The sequence below is a fragment of the Cimex lectularius genome, unplaced genomic scaffold (assembly GCF_000648675.2).
Source record: "Cimex lectularius strain Harlan isolate CLEC.00 unplaced genomic scaffold, Clec_2.1 scaffold79, whole genome shotgun sequence".
NCBI classification, from domain to species: Eukaryota; Metazoa; Arthropoda; class Insecta; order Hemiptera; family Cimicidae; genus Cimex; species Cimex lectularius.
Window position 1 is genome coordinate 948,222 of NW_019392727.1, and position 27,933 is coordinate 976,154.

The following is a 27,933-nucleotide window of genomic DNA, read 5'->3' on the forward strand; positions in this document are numbered from 1 at the left end:
ATAGTTGTATAACATTTTTCCACAATTTTATCAACTATCTTTCTGTTTCACATTTATCTTTATTGTTTTCCTCCATCAAGTCTCTGAAAGTCTCAACATTAAAAAAAACACTGGTCTTGTCATCCTTGATATGGAAAAAGCCTACGACACCATATAGTATTATTGACAGAATGATTGAATATAATTTCCCATTTATATAATTGTGTGTGCACTCATAACTGCAAATGAGATCTTTTCAGGTAGCCCCCATAACTCTCTTTCTTCTCCTTTCACCATTAAATCTGATGTTCCTCATGGCTTGATTCTGGTTTCAACACTATTTGGTATATTTCTAAATGCTCTGCCTTGGGGGCGTCGGTGGCCACAACGGTTTAGGCGTCGACTCGGCGTTCATCACTGTAAGGTAAAGGTCCCGGGTTCAAATCCAGCGGCCCTGCATTCGAACCCGACGTACTTACAAATGTTTTTTTTTTCAAAAACACCGGCACCCTGAGGGTTTATATGACCTCTGCTGTTGCAAACCCTCGTAAAAAAAAAAGAAAAAAAATGCTCTGCCTAAACCTAATTGTTGCCAACTGGCAATATACGCAGATGATTTTGCGCTTTACCATTCCTCCTGGAGGCCTCGATGGAATCCCTGTAAAGATCTTAAAAATTCTATTAATGAACTATCCCTTTAACGATCTCTGATTTAATTGGTGATAATTGTTAACCTTTTCTTAAAAGCTAATTTGGATTTGTGAGATTTTTTGTTGCAAGGTGGTGAGCCAATAGTCTAGTTGTTTTTCAATCACCCTTCTCTGCCTATCCTCATGGCTTTGCCAAACTTCATTGGTACGTTTGTATGTTATTTTGTATTTGCTAATATTAAATTTCAACTAGCATCATATTAGTTTGTTATAAATGTGTGGTGTTTAGTGACCATTAATTAATGATTATTTGGAGAGCATGATATGCGGTCTGGTGTGACGTAGGTTTAGAAAAAAAAATTTTATTGTGCCAACATTTCAATCTTTATTGAGATTATCTTCAGGGATCAAAGTGTTTGTTTTCTGTGTAAATGTGTCATTATTGTGTGTCGTGTTGGGAGTGCCACTACTAAAATCAAAATTACATTGTAAAAACTCTGTAAACATGTAAATATGTGTGCATATAAAAATTGTGCTGTAGCTTAGTTGTTCTCTCTAAGGTTTCGCTTTTGCTGGAAGAGTGATATAATCACCACACTTGACAAAGCTGTGAGGAAGGAGTTCAAAAATTGTATCTGTAATTGTGTTGTAGCTTGGTTGTTCTCTGCTAGGTGTGGTTTTTGAGAGAGCGGTATAGAGTAACCACAGTAGTTATTTGTTGTTAATATTGGTGTTCAAACCAATATATAACCATATTTTTATGTAACTATTTTAATAATTATTTATACAAACAATAATCAAATGCATCGTTTTGGACAGATTCAAGGTGTGGTTGTTCAACATGTCATTTCCATTAGTTTTAGTGGTCTTTTCTAAGAATTTCAGAGCTCTTATTTTGAAATAATATAATATTTTTTTTATAATTTACTTGATTGAGTCAATATTATTATTCATTTTGTACAGTTTGCAATAGTAGAAGTCATACCAACCCCTGGGGAATCAGTGTTTTTTTTTTTTTTTAAAGCTTATTTGCAAGTTCCAAGCTGCTGGATTCAAACCCAGGACCAGAATGAGGTAGTTTATTAAAACACGTGGTCACTAAGTAACACACATATTTTTTGAAATATTTAGAATAGAGAACGCATTAAATAAATACAAAGTTTTTAAAAATATTTTATTTTAACAGTATGATATACAATGGCAGAATATACCAAGTCTTCGTGTTATAGCATTAGTCAATATTAACACTTTTTATTGCAAAAATAAATAAATTTTTACTGCTATTTCATCACGAATGAAGAATATTGGTTATATAATTAACATTATAACAATATTAAAAAACTGAAATATCTGCTACTTCAGTCTCTTTTATTTTACTAATGTTATATGTATAAAAATTATTACTAATTTTTTTTTAATGCTTATTTAACATGAACTAACTACATCACAAATTGGACGGAAGTAATAGTTTTACGTAAAAAAAAGTTAATAAATATTTTCCAAAGATATATATAGTGAAACGTTCGGAGATTAGTCTTGATATATTGAAAACTGACAATTGCAAAACAGCGATTTCATAAAAGTTAGTCTAATATCTATAATTTAAAAAAATTGTCGATTATATACAAAACAAAATTTAAATTTAAAATAATACCGTGAACGGCAATAGTTTACAGTCTATTTAAACTCTTATCCTTACCAAACAGCTCAGTGTATGTATGCAAATGAGATTCATTCGTATGTCTTAAAGTTTGATTTTTATGAAAAGGTTTTACATTTCTAGTTGTATACCCAACCAATTTTTGTATTTCATTATGTACTTACAACCTATCAACTAGAAAAATAATGTTTTTATTTGGGTGAAATGACAAATACATATTCGTTTATCTTAGTATTAAGAAATGTATAACCATAAATAATGCTGTTAAAGAAAACATGACGGATTTATTAACCTTTAATGAAGAGCTACCATTGCAACGGTTGTCAAAACTACAGAAGCAAAATGTGGTCTCATCATAATAGTCTCTGTAAAAATAAAAAATAAAATTAACAACCAGTATTTAGGCAAATAAATACAGAATATGAAAACTCAAATTAATTTTTATATTATACTAGTTAACCAGAAAAGTTAATTTGTTTTATCATTTGATATGGTTTTAATACTGTTAATCAACATTTCTACTTTCATAGGAGGTTTAAGTTTTTCATCATCCAATACCAAAAGGATTATGCATTAGATCATAAAGAAAAAGTGTCTGGAACAGTTCCCTATAAATTATAAAATATTTTCTTTCTAATGGCTTCACACTGATAATTTGTCTGTGCTTATTCTATGAATTTAAGCTGGGTAGTCATAAAATTTGCATTGTGTTCAGTGATGAAACAATGAGTGCACTGCTCACAAGTGGTACAAAAAGTTTAAAAAAAAGTTCTACACCAACCACAAAGCATCACTTTTCGTTAGAAAATGTTGGTCATTTGGTGACAGCCAATGGTACGACTTCCTCGTATTACCATACAGGATCCATATTTTGTAGCATGTTGACTATCCAGTAGAAAGGGTGTTGTGAAAGCGATGAATGGCAAATATTTAGATGCTGAAGCTTGCTACCGTCGTGTTATGAGGAACTCATTTGCTTAGCTTCTTTGATTTCATCGCTTATGTTGAACAATCTGGTGACCTCCTGACATACTTGACTCAAATGAAGTTCAGTATCTTCCCCCAATTTGTTGTCATTCCAGACAGTGGTTCATCTTCAATCCCCTCATACACAGAAGCAAATTTTTTTAACCACTTTTGGGTAGTGTGCTCACTTATTGTTTCATCACCAAATGCAGTGAAAATTTTACCGGCTGCCCTAAGTACCAAGATAAATTTCATACAACAAGCATGCACGAATTTGGTTTTCGATGTCATGAGAAAGAAAATATTTTTTAATTTATAGGTAACTATTTAAGGAACTTTTTCTTTATGAAGTGATGCATTATCTTCTTGGTATTACATAATGTAAACACCTAAAACTCCTATGTAAATAGAAATGTTGATTAACTTTTAAAACAAAAAATGAAAAACCACACAAACTTTTCTGGTTGCCTGGTTTAATAATGTTAAATTGATGCAGAAGTTACATACATCCAAAAAAGTTATCTAAACTGATTACAGAATAAACAAACAGTAATTGAGCAATATACTGCTACTTTTGTTGTACTCTGTTCAGAGTACACTCAACAAAAACTAATGCCTTAGAGTTTGCAAAAATTAAACCAAAAGGATGTAAATATTAACAAAATTATGATAAGTATTTTATTTTAAACATAAAACAAAAATGAAGATATAACAAATATAAAAACAAAATCTAGTTATTATAGTTTGTCTACCTAAAAGAAACTACTATATGGCTTTTCTATTAACAGTAAAGAGGCACCTGAAAAAGTTCATCAAAGTACCATCGCAGAAACTAACAGCAGAACTGCTAAATCTAGGATGTGTTAAGACTGGAATAATAATTCGATCGCTAATTGGACATTGCATACTATGGAAGCATATAAGCTCAGAGTGGCGAAAAAAGCCTGGGCAGATATTGCAAGGAACACGTCCTCTGTTGGAGTGAAGACTTATGTAGGCTGAGATTCATACTCCTGGGAGAAGAAAAGCCCAGGCCTTAAAGATATACACAGGAGTCTTAGGATTTTTTGGGATATGGTAAGAACAATGAGGAGCTAGACAACAACTGAGAAGCACAACAGACCAATACTGGCCATGGTGTGCATGTTGTAAAGAGACCTCCATCTCTAATCTAATGTTAAATACGCTCAAATCTGACAACTTGAAAATTATGATATATTATCAAATTGAAGTGTTTATAATACAAATGTATGTGAATGAAAATGGAATTTAAAATATAAAAATCAACTGTAATTTAATGATAAAATAGTAAAATGTTATTGCATACTTACTTTTTAACATCCAGTTCTTTTATAGAACTGAAAACATAATTTCCCAGCTTTACATCCACAGCAGCCGGTTTGCAACCCTCATAGTGGTCAGCAGGTATGTCGGTTCGAACACCTTTCAAGGCACTCAAACAATCCCTCGTTACCACCTCAGAAGCTACAAAATTACAACAAATATTACCATATGTTGTGTAATGAAAATATGATATTTTATTGCATACCTCCTTTTCTTTCTATAACTTTAACGCAAGTGTCACCATCTTCTGGGCATGCTTGGCTCCAGTGCCAAAACCAGTTAAAAGGGCTACACCCAGGCTGTGTAGAAACGCATTGATAGCAATATAATGTAGATCCAATTCCAAACGATTGAACTGTCAACAGAAACAAATTTAATATTATATTTTAAAAAGTTATTAAAGATGTATGAGTAGTATGATAATAAATAAAATATATAAAATTGATATAAATGTGCATTTGAGAAAAGAGATTTTTAATTTGATGTATGAACATGACTAAGCATTTAATTAGACTGACCTATCTAGATTTAGGTACACATTTACACAACTTTTGGTTCCATAGACCTTAATTTAGCAATAGTTAGGTGGGAACAGTCTTAAGTGTAAACAACATTAATACATCAATGAAATGCAATAAGTCAAAACAATTAAATTATACATAAGTAACATTATACATATGATACGAACAAGGGATATATTACATCTTATATATGTATAGCTGTCCAAAACCAAAAAAATAAAAGACTGCACAAGTAAAAAAATTCGAGTAACACCAATATTTAGAATTAATTAAGGTTTTTAGTTGAGGTAAAAAAATCAATGGCACTAGCGGGACACGAACCCATGATCTTCGGCTAGATACGCCGCTGCTCTACCACTTGAGCTATCGTTACCTCGATCCACTCAGACACTAACTTCCCATCTCAACCGCACCTTTTGAATTTTCCCTCTTTTTTGCCATTTGACATGGCGCTCATCACTGAAAGGTAAAGGTCCTGGGTTCGAATCCAGTGGCCCTGCATTCAAACCCGACATACTTACAAATGTTTTTTTTTGTTTTTTTTTTTTTTCAAAAACCGGCGCCCTGAGGATTTATATGACCTCTGATGTTGCGAACCCTTGTAAAAAAAAGAAAAGAAGCTAAATCATGTATAAGGTTGTTAAATGCTGCAACACACCATTCCCCATAGATTTTCCAATTTATCATTAACACCTACTGCAACTATTTCTGCTTATAGGGTTGTACCAACCCAAAAAAAGAAGAAAAAAAACCAGCCCCATTGTTCAAGTGTCCAAGCGAGATGCCGACGTGCAAATAGTCACCTTTCTGCTCGATGCCTCTCCTAAAGTAGCTTTTTTGGGACATCTACAGACCAGGCTATTCTCATGAAGCCTTTTATAGAACAACCTTACATTTTGGCCTGCTTGGAGTTGACTATCTATCAAGGAAGCCGTTAAATGATGTTTGTGTAGTGTGGTAAGAGCAATAAAATTGTATCTAGCGGTTGTACATCGAGGTCAACCACTACCCTCTCTGCGATCGAGACTTCTTGTAGCACTAAACCGCTATCATCATGGATAGGAGTAAACCAACACACCTCTGTGATACTACGTCTTTACGCCTCAGTCACACGATAGGAAAGAACAAACCCAAATACCAGCGCTAATGCAATTCCATTACCATTAGAGTCCCACACGATTAAAAGACCTATTGCCTACTAAAACCAATAGTTCTATTGTGGATTGAACCACCCACTACGAACATTCTCTCAGAGTAGCATAAAAACTAAACAAAAATCCATTAGCGAATTCATACTTTTCATTACTGTTATAATATTCAAATCAGAAATAGCGGACCAATAATTAAATAAACTAGTAAACAGCGAGAAAACTTGTGTTAATTGTTAAGATATAATATTTTTATTATTACTGATAGACAAAAATTGTTGAATTAATTGTAAAGAGAAATATTGAAATCCTCAAGAAAAACTGTTTAGCCACGCCCATCTGTGTGGTTGTCTGAGCAACAAGTGTTCAGGTTTAAACTGGTCTCACCTCTTTGACTCAGGGCGATGAAAACGAGCAGAAATAACTTTGACATCGTCAAGAGTTTATAAAATTAAAACTAAAACTATGTAAAACTATTTGAATCCACTGAAGCAAAACATAAACAGGCCGAGTTCAAAAACCTAAACAAACCACACCGAGACGGTTATCGAAGGACGTTCATCGATATGTTGTCATAGACATCGATGGTTAGAAAGATTGATCATCATTGATTGCAACCGTCATTCTGACATAACTGACTTAACTTCTGGTAGAAAAGGAAAAAAAAGTCTTCAATCTGAGCATATTACAGAAAGAAAAGTTTACGTTAGCATGAAAGTATTCAGTTATTAAACTATTGCTTTTTTTAATTTTTTATTTTTAAGTTACTGTTTACACTAGAGTTAACATTTTGATCGGCCAACATGGGCTCTCTGGGACCAGAACCCTACTGCGACTTAGCAGCCTGCCACAAAATTGGATACATCTTAAAATGGGTCCTTAATGAGTCCAAAACCTGGTGGACAATACCACAGGTGCGAGGCACGCGAAGAGATTCATAGAAGGACCATCCGCAAACCTTACAAAGAATTTACTAGAAGGCAACTGTAACCGAACCAAGATTCTGGTTGGACTCCTGACAGGACATTGCCACTAAGAAAGCACATGCAACGGATAGGAGTACCGACAGAAGAAACACTGTGCAGATACTGCCAGGAAGAGGAGGAGAGTGCAGAACACATTTTATGTTTCTGTGAAGATAAGGTAAGTGTAGGTTCTTGCAACTAGGACAAGAAAAACCACAAGCAAGATCCTACACTAAGGAGCCGCTGGCAAAGATGTGGAGGTTGGTTAATAACTTGAAGCTGGGCAATGAGTTATAAATAACAGGGAGTCACAATAGTTCTATTCAGGTCGAGGTGCAGTAGGCCTTGTGGCCGCCTCTTTTATCCCTATCCCTAACATTTTGATCTAGCATAGTGACTATTATATTAATCCATTTATGTTTAGTAGTCATAATGGACCATATTAATTATTTCAATTAATTATTCTTTTTATGTAAGGTCTTGGTTGAGATGAAAAAGTTAGTGACATGAGCGGGATTCGAACCCACGATCTTCAGCTGAATATACCGCTGCTCTAACCACTTGAGCTATCGTGACATTGGTACTCTCGGACACTAACTCCCCATCTCAATCTACCACCTAGTTGAAGGTCGTGGATTTGAATCCCGCTCATGACATTAACTTTTTCCTCTCACCCAAGACCTTACATAAAAAGAATAATTAATTGAAATAGCAACTACTGTTTTTCATGTTTAATAATTTAACTTTGTATTTTTCCTTCTCTTTCTATGGGAAGTATTCTGTGTACTAAAGATAACTAGATTAGTGGACATACTCCATTTTAGATTAGCTTATTATTATTGTACGTTGATGGAGAAATATTGAGTCCTCCACCGACTACTAATCAGAATGAGTTCAATGTATTTATTTGTGAGAATGAATTATAGATGTAAGTTTTAGGCTAGGTTATATTTTGTATATGTTGGGTCTGAAAAGAGCCAGCATCCTCCATTCTTGACACTACTATAGATCAACATCTCAGTCCACTAAAGGAAAATCCACAACTACAAAGCCTCTTTTCTGTATGCCTAAACCTCCCCTAAATCCATCATCCCAGTTCACTAATGAGGAACATAACAGAAAAGAAATTATTTATTTACCATAAAGGATATCCTGTCTAAGATTAAAAATAAATGGTTATGGAATTTAAAATGCAAGGCTAAGGCTAAGACAGTCTAAGACATCTTCTATACAGTAAACTATATCTTGAAAAGAATGCACTGAAGGGCTAGATTGTAACTCTGTAGGATGGTTAATAAAATGTCGTGGAGAGAACTTATACCTCAATAAGTACATTGGCAACCAGGAGGTGATTGTGCAACCTGGGATGAGAATATATTTCATTTTATAGCCGTCTGCCTTGCACTAAAATAATTTAACAAAAATACCCTAAATCTTGAGGAGCTGATACAGATTTTAAATGGATCGGGTTGGCAGGAGCCAGTAAAATACTGCAAGAAAGCATCAAATTCAGATACTTCCTCATCACATACTTTAACTATTAAAAGAATCTTGTTTATTATTACCATTCTTTTTTTTCTTTAATTTGGTGTTACATATTATACTTTATGATTTTTTTCTATTTGTAACTGTGCTTTTTTCCTGAATATTATCAAGCAACACAACCTCTCCAATGGTCCAGATGACCAGTATTGCCATTCATCTTTAGTTTTTTTTTAAATATTAATTTTGTATATTATGTTTCTAGTAAAGCTAGTTTTAAGATTATGATAACTCATATTGTTACACACAATAAAGTTTTGAATCAATGGTTTGACCTAGAATGAACTCATAATGAATTATGCCTTTGTAATTCTAAAATACAGAGAGCATTGTCTTTTTGTCGAATTGCTTGTGTTTAGCAACTTGTAGAGCAGGTTGATTGTAGTCTAGCCATTGTTCCTTGGTTGTGGGGTTTCTCCAACATATCCACTTGTCACTGCATTCGTTTGATGAACCGAAGGTCATTTAGGTTTTTCAAAAGATGTTGACAAATTTCTAATTGGCATCGTGCTTGCTCAATGGTCAACTCATCAGATACTGCTCTTAATGAGCGATTCACTTTCATCAAGTTATGAAGTACACAATTTATGTGGATTGGGAAAGGCCAAGCTCTCTTGCCAATTGCCAAGTACTTTCCATTGGGTCTGTCCCGCAGATGCTTCAATGCTGACCCAAGGCACTAGCTGGGGATACCTATCCCGAATCTACCACATCTTTATCCAGGGAGAGGCCAGAGCCACAATTAATAGGCTAATGTAGGGACAGGCACCAATAGCTTACTCACATAACAAGGAGCAACTAAAGCTTTGAGGGGAGCTTCAGGTAGACAGAACTTTGGGGGTGCCTAGTGATGCCGTACCCTTAATTCAGTTTTGACAAAAAATTTCTATTCAAAATACCTTGTAGAGCAGACTGGGAGAAAGGGATCCCAGTTAATGCCGAACGTATCTGGTTTACGGATGGCTCCAAAACCGAATAGGGGCCAGGAGCTGCATTTATGGAAAAAAAAGACTAGAATTCGTATAACCTTGGACAATATGCCACTGTTTTTCAAGCAGAAACTTTGGCCATTGAACACTGTGCCAGGGAGATAAAAAGGCTTGGGATTGTGAATAGAAGAATAGCAGACAGCTGGGCAGTGAAGGCAATTCCCATGTCGACGGTAAAGTCCAGTGTCATTTAGGACTGCATTAGGCAAATGAGGCATGGGGAAAATAACAAAAATTACCCTTGTCTGGGTGCCAGGGCAGGGGCAATGAAGAGGCAGAGATAAATTGGCCAAGGAAAGTTCAAATAGGACACCTATTGACCCTGAAACCTTTTGTGGCTTACCAAATTGCCCAAAAGGCGGATCCATTAGACAATGAGTTAATAATAAGTCCTTCGGTCAATGGTAATGTAGCCTAGGACAGAGGCATGCGAAAAAGTTTATCTAGTTAAAAAGTTTATCGAAAATAATGGCAGAACTACTAAATCTAGGACGTGCTAGGACTAGAATAATAGTTGGACTGCTAACTGGACACAGCAGAATCTGGAGGCATAGGTACAAACTCGGGGTAGCGAGACAAGCCTGTGCAGATACTGCCAACAAGAAGAAACAGCGGAACACATCCTCTGTTGGTGCGAAGGTCTATGTAGGTTGACATTCTTAATCCTGGAAGAGAAAAAGCCAGGGCTTGAAGGATACACACGGGAACACTGGAAAAAGCTTTGGGGTCTGGTAAAGAACCTCAAGCTTAACGAGGAGCTCTACATAAAAAAAATGGAGATAGACAATAGACCTGGTCGCGATTCATAGGTCGTAAAGAGGCCTATATAATCTAATCTAGGTTTTTTTTTTGTAGAGCAGCGGTTATATCAAAGCTCGAGGTGCCGCGGGATTCGAACCCGGGACCTTTACCTAACACTGATGAGCGCGATGTCAACGCCTAACCGTAGCGGCCACCGACGCCCCCAATCTAGGGGGTTTATTTTCAAAAAAATGAAATCGGTCTTTTTTTTATGACTCATCCTGTTATTATGTTATATCGATATTTCTTCCATGGCGCCGCAGATCCATAGAGTAAATTTTACATGTAGTGTCAAGAAAAGGTAAGGCTTTGGATATCGAAGCCAGTCCAATCCGAATCTTTTGGTCGAATATTTGAAAAAAGGCGGTTGGGATATGTGGTGCGACTGGTTCCGCCAGAGGGTGCGCTGATTTTTGGCATTTCTCGCGGAAATCGGAGACTTTATTGATCTCGGTTACCATTGGCGAGGGCGGATTTCACATCCATCCAATAGAAGATTGAACAGTCAAGGGATAGTGAAAATGGCGGCTTTGCCATCTCCTTCGCAGGTGAATACCATTAGAAATTACGTTGATTTTATTAGAAATTTCAATTTGGAAAACCGACCGCGTTTCCGAACGGGTCGGAAACTCTCGACCGACGGGCCGCATCCGGGAAAGCGGAGCGCGATTCCAGGCCCCCGACGGCCCTTCTACGGAGCCCACCGACGGAAAACCCTTTTTCCCGTAGACCGCCTGACAATTTTCCGGACGGCTTTCCGTCGGCGAACCGTGTTCCGACGGTCGTCACCTCTTACGTCCCAGGACCAGCCAGGTCGTAGATTCCCACTGTTTACAATTATCGAAAAATCGGCCGTGTTTCGCCTTTTCATTCTTATCAATACAGGTCTCGACTCACTTTCCGGCTCCCTTTTGGTAGAATAAACTCGATTTTGTTTTACAGTTTTATTTTACTTTCCAATCAGGGCCTTTCTCACCGGAAAACCCTTTCTAACCGTCTAGTCAAAGTATCCATCGAAATTTCGTTTTAAAACGGTTTTCCCGTTTGATCAGCATTTATAAAATATTGACATATCAATCGCCAAAACGCCTCTTCCGCCTTACGTGATATCATTATCGTCCTTATTTTAACTTTAATGATGGTATTCTTAAAATTAACCAATTCCACCTGACTTCTTGACAAATTATTTAAACCATTTCCATAAGAATTTATCCATATAAAACAAACCAATTTATTATTAGTGTTTTCATTGTTAAACCTTTCTCTATTCCACTTGTTTGTCAATGCATTTTTTATTATATTATTTTCATCTTTCAGTTAAATTTCTTGAAACTGTCTCAATTTTTTTTTTGTAATTCAAATGTAGACTTGACAAGATTTCACTTGGTGCCATTTGTCCAAAATGAATAACGACCTATTTAGTAGTTAGCACTACACCCCCCGCCTGTTTGAAATTTCTTATCAACTACTTCTGTAGTGATAAGATGTAGAATGAAAAGCTTTACAAGTGTTAAGATCAAAAAGATTTTGTAATATTTTCTCAATGCGAATTATTTTTTAATTTTTCGTTTAAATTATTGTTGATATAAAAACTGATACAGCAGTAGCTGAGCTGTTAAGGTGTCTGTTGTCGAAATCCAGACATCGCCCGTCAAATTTTAGAATAACGAATTAAGAATAATTTGAAAAATACTGGGTGCATAAGTATTTTCAGTTAAAAAGTAAAATAAAATACATATAAAAAATCGGAACTCGTCTTTTGTTGTTTATTTCAAACCACATATATTTTTATCGTTGTATTAATACTTATTTTGTTGTAAGCCAAATTAAACGAGATCCAAAATTCGTGAATTTTAATAATAGTTCAAATGAAAGTTCACCACAACACTGGAAAATCTAGTGATAGATTAAAATTTAACTAACAATGATTACCTAGTTTAGCTCTTAATACTGTATATTACCTCTTCTGACCTCGCAAAGGGGCTTAAGTTTCGGATGCATCGAGTTAGTGACTGGATTTTGTCTTGTGAAACACAATCCAAGACCGTTTGGAATCTGTTCAACGCTTGTTGGAGGCGGTGAGCAATGTCTAACCCATGTTAATCATGTCCTATAAGTGTTCTTTGGGATTCATGTCAGGAGAACATACAGGCCAATTCATTGTGGTTATCCAATTATTGGGTGACAACTCGAGCTACATGCGGTCGAGCATTATAGTGCATTAGAACAAAGTTGTCCCCAATAAATGAAGTGAATGGGACCACAGCTGCAGAACTTTCTTGAGTACCTTAGTGCAGTTAAAGATCCATTTTATATGATAATCAGTCGGTATGGGCATGGACTCCATAGCATAACTGTCTTTGAAAACGCTATGACTCACCCATGGCACATGAATAAAAGCGTTCTCCATACACTGTCCCAGTCATCTGATTGCCACAAATCAAATAATCTATGAAAGAACAACCCATTGTTCAAGTGTCAAAGCTAGATGCTGATTTGCAAATAGTTGCCTTTCTTCACGATTCTCTTATGTTGTAGAGAACTTTATGGGAGTCGTCTAGAGATTAGGCTATTCTCATGGAGCCTTTTAGAGCTCTCTATTACATTACGGACTGTTGGGAGTTGCTTAAGGAAGCCATCAAATGATAATTATGTAGTGTGATAAGACCAATAAAATTGTCTCTAGCCGTTTTACGAGCCATTCACTACCTTCACTTTGATGGAGACTTCTGGTGGCCCTAAACCGCTGTAGACCACCGCGGCACACCCAAGATTTGGAATATGTAATGGATGTGTTTTCCTCAAATAAATTAAAAACTAATTGTCACAACAATTTCACACAAAACCAATATGACACCACACACACCACAAGAATAGCACCACACTTTATGCCCTGAAGATGACCCGAATAAAGATCAAAATATCGGCCAAAAAAAAAAAAAAAATAATAAAATAAAAATGTGTTTTTATAAAATACTTCATTCTTGACTGTTCCTCATGGCTTAACAAATTACTGAACAACAAGATTACTTAAAAACATTTTTTTAAAATCATCAAAATAAATGTATAATTTAGTAAAAAAAAATAAGAGAACCCCCATTTGCATGTATATATTAAAATAATAATAACTAGAATATGTGTCATAAACTGTCATATATAAAGTAAATGAAAATTAAATAAGTTTATACATATAATTAATTTGTCATAATTACCATTGATTAGACTATATCAATTTTATGATATATTATGCAGTTATATCCTCTTTTGTACAATAAAAAAAAGAAAAGATTTTGAGTAATCTGGTCGTTACCAAGCATTCTGGTCTATCTATTCTTACTTACAACTATATGTACATACATTTATTCAACAATAAAGACAAAAAAATGGTACATATGTTATGTCTGGCATGTAGAGAAAGGTTGCTCGATGTCCCACTTAATTGAAGGGTGCCATTCCTTGGCTGTATATAGAGAACGTATAGGAATAACACCCGATATGTGAATTGTGTTTGAGCATAGCAGCAAGTATCTGGGTCCTCTGTTCCCTTTTTTGGAGGAAACAAGCCTGTTTCTACTGTGTCTTGTGTTTCTTTGTGTATTTATTAGTGTAAGTGTTTAGTGGGAGAGGGCTGATGGCGGAATATTGAGTAGAATGTAATGGTGAAATACCGTCTACCGTCCTGAGTGAGTGGAATGTAAATAAGAAAGAATGCATTTAAAAGTGAGTGGGTTTTGATTGAGACTGATGGCATTGGGGTTGAAAAACTGAAAAACGGCTGGACAGATATGACCAAGATCTTACCCCAGACTGAACTAATGATTCGCGAGGCTGCCAGTGATTTATTGTAAACAACATAAAAACTGGACCTGCTGGTGGGCTATGGGAAGTATTAGGATCAACTCTGCTCATGGGTGTATGGCCCCGTTCCCACTATGCCAGGCCGGTAAAACTGCCGGAAGGGGGGCCAGTGGCTGTACATTTTATATGAAGTTGTTCACATTTAGCCAGATCCGGTAAAAATACCGAGCCCAGCATTTTCGTCGGATGTTTTATCACTGCAGAGCGCCGGCAAAATGCCCGGACTGGCGTAATGTGAACAAGCTCTGCACTGCTGTAGCATATTCAGCAAGTAGCTCAGCATGTTTGGAAGGGGTATAGAAACCCAGGAATGTCGGGTCGTTTTGGCGTTCGCATTCTGTAGGTCATACGCATGCACGTGAATATCATGGAATCAAATGCAGAAACTTTAATTTCACTGGTCCAAGAGAGACCTGTACTGTGGGATAAAACCCTAGGTGAATACAAACTGCTGTCATTCAAAAATAATTGACGAACTTTATTTCGTCACTTCTCAGTTCACCCATTAATGTTTCAAATGTTCTTAGTGAAAATCTTTCCCGTAAAATAGGATGTACTCAATGTTTTCTTTTCACTTTATCGTCTAAAATACTACCACAACAACAATTTCGTCGTTCATCGTGCACTCAGTTCTGACCTCGACTGAGAACTTGAGTCTCCGTTTTCTTGCCAAATCCGGTCTAATACGAACGCCTTTGGATGGGCGCCGGTCCGGCATAGTGGGAATGAGGCCTATGTCTTTGAGTTATTTAAAACATAAACGAAGACAAAATCAAAACTACTAGACTCACTGAACATAGTGAAATGCCAAAACGCATCTGACAGACTAATACAGCGAGGATAGGTAGATTTGGATGATAGGTAGTGACCAAATTACAGGTTCATGCACTGTGCAGACCACAGGAAGAAATTTCATTTATTTTGAGTGTTCGCTTTCTTTTTTATCATTGATTTTATTTATATATTATATGTTTCTTTCCTTATTTTCATAGCAGCTTATGTATTCATATCTACTATTATTCATGCAAATTAAGCATGTTGTTATTTATTATGATATTAACAGGATATATCTTTTTATGTGCATTTGTGTTTCTAATACAGATATTAGTCGGGAATTTGTCTTTCTTTTTATGCAACGATTATTGCTATATAACTAATTTTAATTTGCCCAATTTTTTATGCAATCTTCTTTGGTTTATTTAATTTATTCAAATACAAATGTGCAATAGATTAAGTATTTAATAAATAATAACGTGATTAATATAATAATTTAACCCCTATCACACATCCTGTCACACATTTTGGTTTTTTGTCCTTTTTTTACCATTTTGAAATGAATATTTTTCAATATTTCACATATTAAAATGATAATAATAACAACATAATAGATAATTTTATTTCTTCATTATTTTTTGGCCATTTTTGAAGCCGGGAAAAAAAAATAACTACTTAATTTTACTACAAAATTTCAGCATCATGTGTTGTCCAAAATGCATATTAACTGTATAATTCTTCCGTTGTCATTTTTTGTTTTTCCGATCATCATTAAAAAATAACCCTTATCATTACAATGACGAATGGATATAATTTTGTGTATTTAAGATTTTTCAATCGAACATTGGTATGAAATGTTTGGATCCCCCCTCAATTTTCCCTACAAAATGATTCAAGTGTGTTATTAAAATTGAAAAACTACAATAAAATTGTCAATTAAGATAACATGAGGGTGCAGTTTTTAACAATTTCTAGTTAAATTATTTATTGAAAAATGGTTTTTCGTTTACAAAATATACTTGTTTACCTATCAGTTAATTTAATAAACCTTGTGTTTTTATCTCAAGTACCAAGTAAATAATTTTTTTTTTAAAGAAAACTACTTAATATCATATATATTTTTTAAAATATTGATTTATGATCTAACAATATTACATTTATTTCAACTAAAGAAAACATTTTTAAAATTGCTTTTTAATTGTCCTCGCTGGTTTAATTTTTAGTTTTATTTAATTATTATTTTTAGGGTACAGTGGTGGCCGAATGGTTAGGGCGTCCAACTCATATTTGCCATGCTAGCAGTTTCACAGTGTTTTTATTTTTAATTTAATTTTTTAATTTATTTAAAATTAAAAAAATTTAATTCATAACAGTATTAAAAATGTTGACCCATTGTCCACGACACCCAAAAAGTTGGACATTAAGCCCTCCAGTATGACAGGAATTATTATTTTTTCCTTTGTCATTGTAAAGTAAATTCATTGAATAATTTTTAAAGTGTAATTTAATATCCTTTTAGTATAGCATGAGTTTTCTAAATACTAAATTAGAGATTTGCATTAATCAACTGTTTCCATTATCTTTTGGTGTTTTTATGTCGTGTTTTCCCCTTGATATATTGGCACTTAAACAATTGTAATGATCTAATAAAAGACAAAGCCGTGGCTAATAAAATTTTAAAAAAATCTAATCTGTTTTTGTTTTTTTTAATTTTTCCATCTAGGTCGCAGGGAGTCACGCTGGTTTGTACGAAGTATATTTTGCCTCTGTTGAAAGACAAGGAACTGTACCAGCTGTAGAAGCTGCAAAATTTTTAAAGAAATCAGAATTGCCAGATTCACTTTTAAGTACTGTAAGTATTTATTATGTCATTACATTCTATAAGATTGACAATTTAATCAATTAATTTAATTTTAATTAGGTAATTAATTGTAATGCTGCATATATTATTAAAATTAACTAATCTCTTAGTACTCTCTCAACTAACCTCAAAAGTTCACGCAGTTTTTCATTTGTTATTGTTTTAATGCCATTTAATAACATTTCTATATTTACATCAGAGGAATAGGTGTTTACATAACATAATACTGAGAGGATAATGCATCAGCTCTAAAAAAAAAGTCTTGAACAGTTCACTGTAAAATATAAAATATTTTCTTTCTCATGTCTTTAAAACCCATGATTTATGTGTGCTTAATAAGCACTTACAAATTATGGGTTTGGAAGCCATGAGGAAAAAATAAATAAATAAATAAATAAAATTTATGTGAACTATTGAAGATACTTTTTCTTGATGAATTGACTTGACGCATTATCCTTTTTGGTATTACATGATGTAAACACCTACTCCTCCTATGAAAATAGAAATGTTGATCAATGGTATTAAAACAATAACGAATGCAAAACCACATGAACTTTTCTGGTTACCTGGCAAGATCATGAATGTCTATATTTATTTATAATTAATTTTCTAAACTATAAAATTTTTATTGTAATGTATATAATCTAAATAAAAACTTTTTTCTTCTTCAATCTGTTTCTATGCTCAACAAAAGTCTGGTGTATGTGGTAATGTTTTAGGCTGTTCTCTAGTTTAAACAGGTTTAACTTATTTACTTCTTCAAGGAAATCTATGAGTGAATTTAAAAAAAAAAATCTATCAGATTTGACCACTGCTTCTTGATATAAGAATTATTTTGTAATTGTTCTCTATACAAACCACACCTACAGATTAACACCTCTTGAAAAATTTGTAATAAATATTTTATTTTTAAGCAAAACAGACCAATAACTATTTATTAATTAATTTGCTCAGTTTCTTCATATCAATTGTTTGAGATTAACAATTCATAAGGGCTTTTAAATTAATCACTTCAACATAAAATTGTGATGGGGTTAAACACTTTATTTAAACTTTCTCCTTTTGTATCCTGGGCATTAATAATAAATCTGTACTTTTTTATGGGTTGTACTAGTATAGAAAAGATCACTGTGTAGATGTAATGAAATTTAATTAGAATATTCTGCTGCCCTTAGTATGAGTTTTTTTTTACTGAACAAAAAGGTAATTGGTTTACTATAGACTAAATAATATAAAAATACATTTTTTTTTTAGATATGGGATCTCTCTGATCCAAACGCCAAGGGTTTTCTTACTAAGTCTGGTTTTTTTACTGCCTTAAAACTAGTCTCATTGGCACAGTTAGGTCATGAAGTTTCAATTGCTAATTTGATGATGGATGTACCACCACCAAAGTTGGTAGGTTATAGTATTTTTGTACTGTAAATTCATATACATTTCATACTAATTCCATACTAAGATTGTCATCTTCATCACAAGTAGATTATGTTGTATTTGTATGTTCTCATCTATTACCAAATTTACGGTAATATTAAGATGTGAGATTGTGATATGTTGGCTGTGTCAAACTTTCTGATCACTAAATTATTTTTATGTTTCGTTTAATGTAAACTTGTCATGGATTTTAGGTGGGAATGGCACCTCCTAGACCTCCATCTCAGCCGACAATAAACTCAGTTCCAGCTGCTGTTAATGACTGGAAAATGACACCAGCAGAGAGGCTGAAGTATGAAACACTTTTTAATTCACTTCATCCTTTGAATGGAGTCATACCTGGAAGCAAAGTACGTTAAATGATTGTATAATGTTACATTTAAAAAGACTAATTCAAAATAATAAATATGGTTGTATTTTGGATGGGGTAAAATGTTAACGTAATAACTAGAGCTGGATTTATATGCAATAAAAATCCTTAAATACGTCATAATGTACACTAATAAAACCTCAAATGTGCACTAACTTTAAAATACACGCAGCATGTAGCAGGGACAGAGAAATACCCAACTAACTATTAACTAATTTTTTTTTAACCTAGACATAGTTTTTCTCTTTGATCTAGTACTTATTCATTTTGAAAGAAAATAGGACAGAAGAATTAAAAAAAAAAAAATTAAATATTATACAAAAAACTTACGTTCATAATTAAATTGAATTAAAATTGACAATGAGATACATTTCAAAGCTAGTTTCTGTAAAAATACAGTGCTGTATCACTCAAAAAATATTTTTGTACCTTGAAAAAGATTTTTCAGCTTTGACAGAGGTGATAGGACCATACTTGTAGGAACTTGGAATAACTGGGTCATTTACTCCCTGCATAACTTCATTTTTTAAATTTAAGATTTCATTAATTTTCTCCAGTTCAGTCAATCTGGAATTTTTGCAAAGGATTTTTTTAAATTTCTATTATATTAGGATTCCTGCATTGCAAGGGATTTTACTAATTTCTGTTTTATATTGAAAGGAAAAATCCAACCTGCTATTTTAGTAGAAGTTAAGTTGTCGCTTTTGGCCCTTTTTTTGGTTTACTAGGTTGAATGTATGGAAGAGGACTGAGACTGACTATTTTTATGTTTCAAATGAGGCCCTCTTTTCCACAACCAGACTTTTTCAGAAAAAGTAATTTTTCAGAAAAGGCAGAAAACTGCACCTAGAAGTTTGTTTTTACTCCTGAATTAACTAAAATCCAAATCAAATTTTATGCTCTTGGTTTTTCCTCTCATGTTCTTGCCTAATTTATTTTTAATTTTTAAAGTAATCAAAAACGTTTCAAATTTGTAATATTCCTCAAATGTGCAAAATTATACTGAATAAAATTTGAACCATACCACAAAGGTTGAGATCTGATCACCATGTTCATAAGTGTTAGCAAAAAGAATATGCAAATGCATACAAATCTGGGCTCTCATAATAACAAAAATGTGTAATTTGGTCATAACCGATCATTTTGGTCTGCCTATCCTAGCTGGGTTGGTCTTTCAGACCTGTTTTGGCATTTCACCATCTTTGGTGTGTAAGTAGTTGTTTTTGTTTTGGAAACTGCAAAAGTTTATAAATTTATGTATATATAATTGTTGTTCAATAAATGAACGGTTTTTCTTGGTAATAATTTAGCTGATAAATTTTTATGCTTATGATCGTAATTAGTTTGATTTAATTTATTCCAGGTAAAAGGCCTTTTAAGTGACTCCAAATTACCAATTCGAACTTTAGGAAAAATTTGGGATCTTGCTGATATGGATAAAGATGGTAGTTTAGATAGACATGAGTTTACGGTGGTAAGTACTCTGGCAATTTAATATTTAGGTTTTTTTTATACTTTAATCTACACTTTTATGAGCTGTTTTATGTTTCAACTTGCTATTCAAATTTTTCGTTGACATAATGTGCTTTAAGAACAGCTGGTCTCTTAACCTTTTCGGGATTGATTTTGGATGCTAAAATGCGTTTCTCTGCTTATATTCTTGACCACTATATGATGCATATTATTAAAATAAATAATAAAATCTGAACATCAGTAAAAAAATTAAAATTATTTACAAATTCACTAATTATTTCCATATTTACTGTTAATTAACAATTATTTATAAAATTATATCCAAATACATACATATTTACACATATATTACTACATATATGTTAATAAAAAAACAAAAAAAGAAGAAAATAAGGCAGCAAAAGGCCAAAAAGATAAGCAAAGAAATTTCTTTGACGTGCTGTCTTTGATACCTTCAAATAAAAGTATTTTTGAGAAAGAAAATTTACCTTCAAGAGAAATGTATTTCACAACAATATGATAAAAAATATATATAATTTAATATTGTAATATAAATTGATCCTCTCCTTACATTATTAGGATTGAATATTTATTTGTTTTTAGGCGATGCATTTAGTGTACAAAGCTTTAGAAAACTATACAATACCAAATAGCTTACCACCTGAATTATTGCCTCCTGAGAAATTAAACAACTCAGTTCCAGCAATGGTACCACAGGCAACTCCTATCGCACCTGTTGTCACTCAAACGCCGATGGTTAATGTAAGTCGATTTATTAAATAGATTTTTTTTTAATGTAATGACAATTCACGGTATTTTATTTTTTATTTTTTTTCAAAGGGTGGGTCTACATGGGTAGTCAGCAGGGAAGAAAAGGCTAAATATGACAATTTATTTTTTCTCACTGATGTCGATAAAGATGGTTTTGTTTCTGGAAATGAAATTAAAGATGTCTTCCTTAAATCTGGCATCCCACAAAGTGTTCTTGCTGATATTTGGTAAATAACAGTAATATTAACAATGCGGTATATATTCATTTTTTGTAATTTAAAAACAAATAACTGTATTTATTTATTTTTTATATATAGGGGTTTGTGTGATATGAAGCAATCTGGTAAACTGAATAGTGAGCAGTTTGCACTAGCAATGTGGCTTATTAATAAAAAATTGAAGGGAATCGATCCACCATCATCACTTAGCCCTGATATGATACCTCCTTCGATGAGGCAGACTCCGAGTGTAAGTATTTTGTTGCTGAATTATGCACTTCATATTAATCAGTAGTGATTACTTTAATTTAATGATTTTTCTCAATTTATTGCATAAATAGCTTTTGTAAATTTTTTTCTCTCCTCGTCATGATTGGTTCACATAGTATAAATAACGAGACAAAAGTCAAGTTATAATGAAACTAATGGTTTGTCCTACCTTCCCTTTACTAGGAATCTGTTGTCCCTTCTAATCCTGAATTAGATATGATATCTCAAGATATTGAGGAACTTGTGAAAGAACGATATAATTTAGAGAGGGAAATAATGATGAAGGAATCAGAAATCAAAATTAAATCTGGTGAAGCCGTGTCATTACAGGTATGAAATAATATCAGTGTAAAAAAACGGGGAATTCATTCCTGAACATTTCTAGGGAGAGTTAGATACGTTGGCAGCAACCCTCAAGCAATTAGATAATCAAAAAGGTGAGGCAGGGAGGAGGTTAAATGATTTGAAGAATCAGGTAATTTCCTAAGCCATTATTATTATTTATTTTTAATATTAATCGTATTTATTATTATTTTTTAAATTGTAATCAGGTTGAGAAATTGAAAAAGGATGCAGAAGAGCAGGAAGTTCTCGTGAAACAACAAGAGGAAGAACTAACAAGCAAAAAGAAAGAATTAGAAAATCTAAAAGCTGAGGAAATTAGGTTAAGCAATTTACAAACTGATCTAAATTCAAAGTTAGATTCATTGTCAGCTCAACTACAAAAGTCACAATTAACAATAAGCCAGGTATTTTTTTTTCTCCTAAATAGTGTTGTTTTTGTTTTCCCCTGTAACCGTGAAGTCACTGTTCTTGCCGATGGAGTTCTGCCATCGGCCTTATCATTAATCACAGACACCATAATTTTAATTATTTACTAATTTCACATTACAAATAACACATATATATATATTTTACTATACATACATAACACACATATACATCTACAAGTACACACAGTATATATGATTATATATGTGAGGAAATTCCCCCTTATTTCATTTAAGAACCAGAACAGGGGATCCACTATTGGCCGCCCGTCCAAGTACCATCATTATGTGAGGGGGTCATGCCTACTCTCTCACCCTCTCTTTCTCTCTCTCTCTGTAAAGGATCTCTCACTCTTTGATCGAACGTGATACACTGAGCAACCTTTCTCTACAAACAGGACACCTGCACGGGAAAATATTTAGTTATAACTGTGTTGATTGAATTAATAAAATAAAATGTTAAAAAGTGAACACAAGGGCAAGTTGTTTAGTGAATCCCTTATCTTTTGAAATGGATGTAGCTTAAAAATGCAGTTGTATAGTTTATTTATTACCAAGTGTGAAAACCAGAAATTTTATTTTATTTTTATTTTCCTTTTAGGCGATGATGGTCAATTTTATTTAGATGGATCAATAACTATTCATATTCCAAAACAATACTTTCTATTGTAATTTATTTGGGGTTATTTCAAGTACGAGGTTATATGAACCCTCGTAGGTTTTTTTTTTTTTTTTTTTTTTTTTTTTTAATAAATAAATAAATACATAAATAAGATATAAAAAAAGCCTGCTTGTAAGTAGTCGGGTTTGGATCTCTTAAGTATATATTTTAAGGTGATTAGGATGTTTGAGGGTGGGATTTTGTATGCAACATTTAAAAATGAAATCCCTCTGTAATTTTTGCCGACTCCCTTTATCTTCTTTTCCTTTGTTTAATGGATATTTCTTTTTTTCTTCCTTTTTTTTTTTTTTTAAATTTGCTGATTATTCCATACTTTCCCGGAGCTTTATTAGTTTTTAGTCATTGGATTGCTTTCCAAATTTCACCGGGACCTTTAGCTTAGAGTGATGAGTATTGTGCCAATGTCAACCAATGTGGCCACCACCGCCTTTTTTTTTTTTTTTTTTTAATAAAATATGTTAAATCATAATTAGCCTTTGTTAATAATGTTTCATAATTTTCAGGCTAAAACAAAAATGACTGACATAATTGAATTCCAAAAACAGTTAAAAGAGGCGATAGACGTATTAGAAAAAGCATTAGAGACATCAGATATTTCTGTTCCTAATAGGTATTTAGAATTGGAACCTGATTTTAGGTATCCTGCTTACACTAGACTGATTAATCCAAGCGAGGTAAATAAATTACATATTACAAAATATGAATTAAACTTAAAGAATCTTATTTGTAAATGTATTTTTTTTAAAATCAATTTTCAGACTGAAGAAATCAAACCGGTATCCCAAACTACTGCCAGTTTAACAAATGGCACTCGGACAGACTCATTTTCAGAATCTGCATTTAAAGACGGTACATATATTTTTTATTTTTTAAATAAATTATTGGAAAAAATCATGATAAAAATATTATTTTTAGATCCATTCACATCAAACAACTCCTTCCAAGCCACATTTCCTGATCAACCATCAAAGGTGATTATTTTGCCATTATTATTTAGCTATAATGTTACATGCAATACTTTTTCTCATGTAATAAAAATAGCAATAAAAATGTATATATATATTTTTTGCAAATGGAAAGTGCATAACTTTTTTCTATTAGCATTTGATACTTCCCGATTCAGTTAATGTTATAACAAAATTAAAATAAACCTTTTTTTTAATTGATTATGGATACCAGGAACTGGAGGAGTTCCCCTGAACACTGCACCTTTACAGCTTATTGTATTCCTTCCTGGTTCCATTTTGGGAGCTCACAACACGTGTAAATTGAGACCCCAGTGTGCCAGTGTTTGTCTATTGAAGAAACTAATTTTTGAAAGGGGTCAGGATTGAATTTAGGGTCTCTTGAGACCCAATCCTGCCGGACGTTCTATTGATGAGTGCCATGCCAACTTTGTCACTGCCCCCTCATGCATCAGAAAAATCCAGAGGTGATAGTGGGAATTGAACCCATGATCTACTAGCTGAGAGTCTGATACCCACGAACACTCGGCTACCGCGGCCCACAGCTATAGTTTGAAAAAGCCCAACTGTGATTACAAATAATTTATCCATGACCGACCTACCAGTATTTCTAAATGTAACTATCATTTAAAAGGAAGTTGACAGTGTGATTGCAGTTCAATATAATTCTATCAAAACCTGTACTATATTTGTGAGTACATAGTAAACTGTGAAATTATGGAAGCTCACTGTGTTCATCAATATCATGAATCAATTTCATTGAAGATTTGCAGATTTAGTTATTTGATTTATGTTTCAGATGTCATTTGGAAATGATCCATTCAGTTCTTTTGGCTCTTCTGTGATGAGTACAGGTGATTTGAATTAGACCAGTTAACAATTATTCATTTCTAAATGAAAAATAATACACTCATAAAAAAAATTTCAGGTACCAAAAATGACCCTTTTGATCCTTTTGGAGGCAGTACTGCTCCACATTCCACAGTAAAAAATACGGAGGATGTAAGTTGGGCCAATGATGTATTTTATTAAAATTGTTTTAGTTATAAGTTTGATCCTCCTTTATCATATCGATCAGTGAGATTGACATATGATGAGGGAAAATCAAACTTCACAATTGAATAAACTCCACTGAACACTTCACAAAGCTTTTTATAACTAACTCTTATTTGTTTGCATGGCAGACAAATCAAGATGCCTTTGGATGCGAACCATTTGCAGCTCCAGCTTTGCCACCAAAGAATAAACAACCTCCTCCTAGACCAGCTCCACCTAGGCCTTCAGCACCACCAGCACACATCACAGCAACACCTGGAAACGACTCATTTGCTGACTTCTCGAATTTCAATAACAAGGTCAGGTCCTTGGGTTAATTATCGTTTTTGATGTTAACAATTATAAAAGTATACAGAAATTTAGTTCAAAATATCAAGAGTTTATTACATATTTTATATCATGACCAAGCAGTTGAGAAGGATTTAAATGAATCAAGTAATTATAATTATGATTTACTTAACATTATTTATAGGTGACTTATACAAAAATCACCATTTAATAAGCAAAGACAAATTTCAAGATGCAAGTAGTTTTTTTTTATTGTTTTGATTTTGTACACTTTTTAAACTTGAGTTCTAAATTCTTTTAACACCTTTTTTTTAAATAATTTTCTTTTTTAAATTTTTTGTTCTGTTTTTGATTGATGAGATTTTAACATGTTGAATGCGGGAGCCTGAAATGCTGCCAACTGTTCGGGGGTGGCAATTTTTATTTTATTATTTTTGTTTATTAATTTTTTGTATAAATGACCTCTTAATAATTTAAAAAAAAATTTTTTTAAATAAATTTTATCTTTCCTCTAAATTATCATTTCCAAGTGGGTCTAATATGAATTTTTCATTTATTTATTTATTTTTTTTTTAATTTGTTTTTATTTTTAATTTTCTTTTATAATGCGGCTATTTTGACAATTTTTTTAATTGTTATTTTTTGAGGTAGTAAGGTTGAAATTTCATTTAAAAAAAAATTAAAATTAATAATTTTCTATGAATATATTTGAAATATTTTTATAAAATTAATTTGAACTGTTTACGAACTAGTATTTACTAAAACTATTTACAAACTAATTAATATAAATTATTTTAAAAAATATTGATACAAATTATTATTTACACATACATATTTGATTTATAAAAATTATACATTTACATAAAAATATTACAAATTTTTTCAGTTGAGTTGAAGTCACAGTCCAATTTTTCTGTATGCATTGCTACAACTTGGGCAGTAGAATCATGTCCTTACTTTTTTACCTTACCTTCCTCTTACCTTTTTACCTTTAGCTACTTTTGCTACAATATTTTAACTTAATGTTTAAAAAGTAAAAAAAAAAAAAAAATCTATGCCAGTTTTCTCAGTTGACAAAGGGTCTATATACAGAAAAGGCCTACGTTTGAAAGCTATTTTCATACTGAAACTAAAAATTGCTTCAAATTGGGTATCCACAAAGCTGGGGAGAAATAATAGCCCATAGAAAATGAACTGTCCGAAAAGTGAATTTGGGTCTCAAATGAGACTAACCACCCTGTGTGTGTTAATAGACCCTCTAAAAGAAATAGTTAATGCTGTGTTGATATAAACAAACAAAAAGAAAACAGTTGATTAATCTTTAACATTAATTTAAAAAAAAAAGGTCAGTGTTTAAACAAATTTCTGTATACTTTTCACTATTTGCGACATAATAATTCTAACTTACTAACATTCTTTTTTCCTCATCCCTCTCCTTTCTTTTGTTTTCCCCTGTTTTATTTGCTTACATAATTTTAACAGCCTTAGTTTATTATTTTTATTCCCAAACCCTTTTTATTTTTAGTTTACTATGATTATACAGGATAACAATAACTCAGACCTCACGTTGGACTTCAAGGAGGATCCATTCAAAGATTACAGATATGAGGTTACTGGGGACCCGTTTGAGAATGATAATCTATTTGACATAGCCAAGTGTGACAATTTTGCGTTTACCAAAAATGATCCATTTGCACCTTCGAAGGATCAAAAGAACCCCTTAAATGGGAAATTCAAAAGCTGTGAAGAACTGCTAAACGATAATCAAATTGCTAACAATGCTAATGTAGATTCCCATTCCAACCTAGTTAAAGAAACAAAATGTGATAGCCTTCCTAGTCTGCTGACATGATTTATATTTCTTGTTTCTTATTTATTCTTTTCTTCATCCACATTAGTTTTTTTTTTATGTTTTTCAGACATAATTATTTAATTTCATGGTAATTCAACTATGAAGGCACACATTGTGCTTCCCAACAATTGAAAAGGTACACAAATATAATATAATATATAAATATGTTTACATAACGTTTCTATTGTATGAAAAGTAAATGAAAAAATAAAAGTTGCGCACAGTATTAAATTTACATACACAACTGCACACCGCATAATGAGTATGTAATGTAATTGTATACAATATTTATTATATTTAAGACATTTGGTGTGTTAATTGCCTTTAAATAAAAGTTATTAAAAAAATAATAAAAAATAAAAACTACAGTATTGAATAAAACTAATTTTTGAAATAACTTTTGTAAAAATAAAAGCAGTTGTGTTCCCTATGAAAAAAAAAAAATATATATATAAAACAAAAACATGTATATATTAAATTTAAATAACCCTAAAAACCAGTTTTTAGTAAAGCGGCTTATAGAACTGAACACATAAACATGTAAATATTACATATTATGTGGGTAACATTTCTTTTGGAATCTTATTTTTATGAGAGAATGAATACTGAAGACAATATGGTTTAGTATTTCTAGAATGTTAGTATATTTCAACCAAATATATAATTGTATGCCAATTTGCAATATCACTATATTTTATCATAAACATTATTCTTTAAAATATATTT

The 27,933-nt window shown here is 32.7% G+C and overlaps 2 protein-coding genes across 2 annotated transcripts; one reads left to right on the forward strand and one right to left on the reverse strand.

Moving 5' to 3' along the window:
• Positions 1-2,466: 2,466 nt before the first annotated feature.
• LOC106663402 lies at positions 2,467-6,810 on the reverse strand. The gene is made up of 4 exons (XM_014388223.2): positions 6,656-6,810; positions 4,805-4,954; positions 4,587-4,740; positions 2,467-2,654 (listed from the first exon to the last, which is right to left on the reverse strand). Exons 1-4 carry the CDS (start codon positions 6,699-6,701, stop codon positions 2,513-2,515), a joined length of 492 nt encoding a protein of 163 aa, XP_014243709.1. The 5' UTR covers positions 6,702-6,810; the 3' UTR covers positions 2,467-2,512.
• Positions 6,811-11,007: 4,197 nt separating this feature from the next.
• Positions 11,008-27,564, forward strand: LOC106663323 (epidermal growth factor receptor substrate 15-like 1). The gene is made up of 18 exons (XM_014388073.2): positions 11,008-11,113; positions 16,921-17,049; positions 18,313-18,456; positions 18,687-18,842; positions 20,226-20,336; positions 20,939-21,097; positions 21,176-21,333; positions 21,424-21,574; positions 21,778-21,924; positions 21,980-22,069; positions 22,146-22,343; positions 23,550-23,720; positions 23,805-23,895; positions 23,962-24,017; positions 24,811-24,865; positions 24,940-25,013; positions 25,196-25,366; positions 26,881-27,564. Exons 1-18 carry the CDS (start codon positions 11,087-11,089, stop codon positions 27,205-27,207), a joined length of 2,415 nt encoding a protein of 804 aa, XP_014243559.1. The 5' UTR covers positions 11,008-11,086; the 3' UTR covers positions 27,208-27,564.
• The last annotated feature ends 369 nt before the right edge of the window (positions 27,565-27,933 follow it).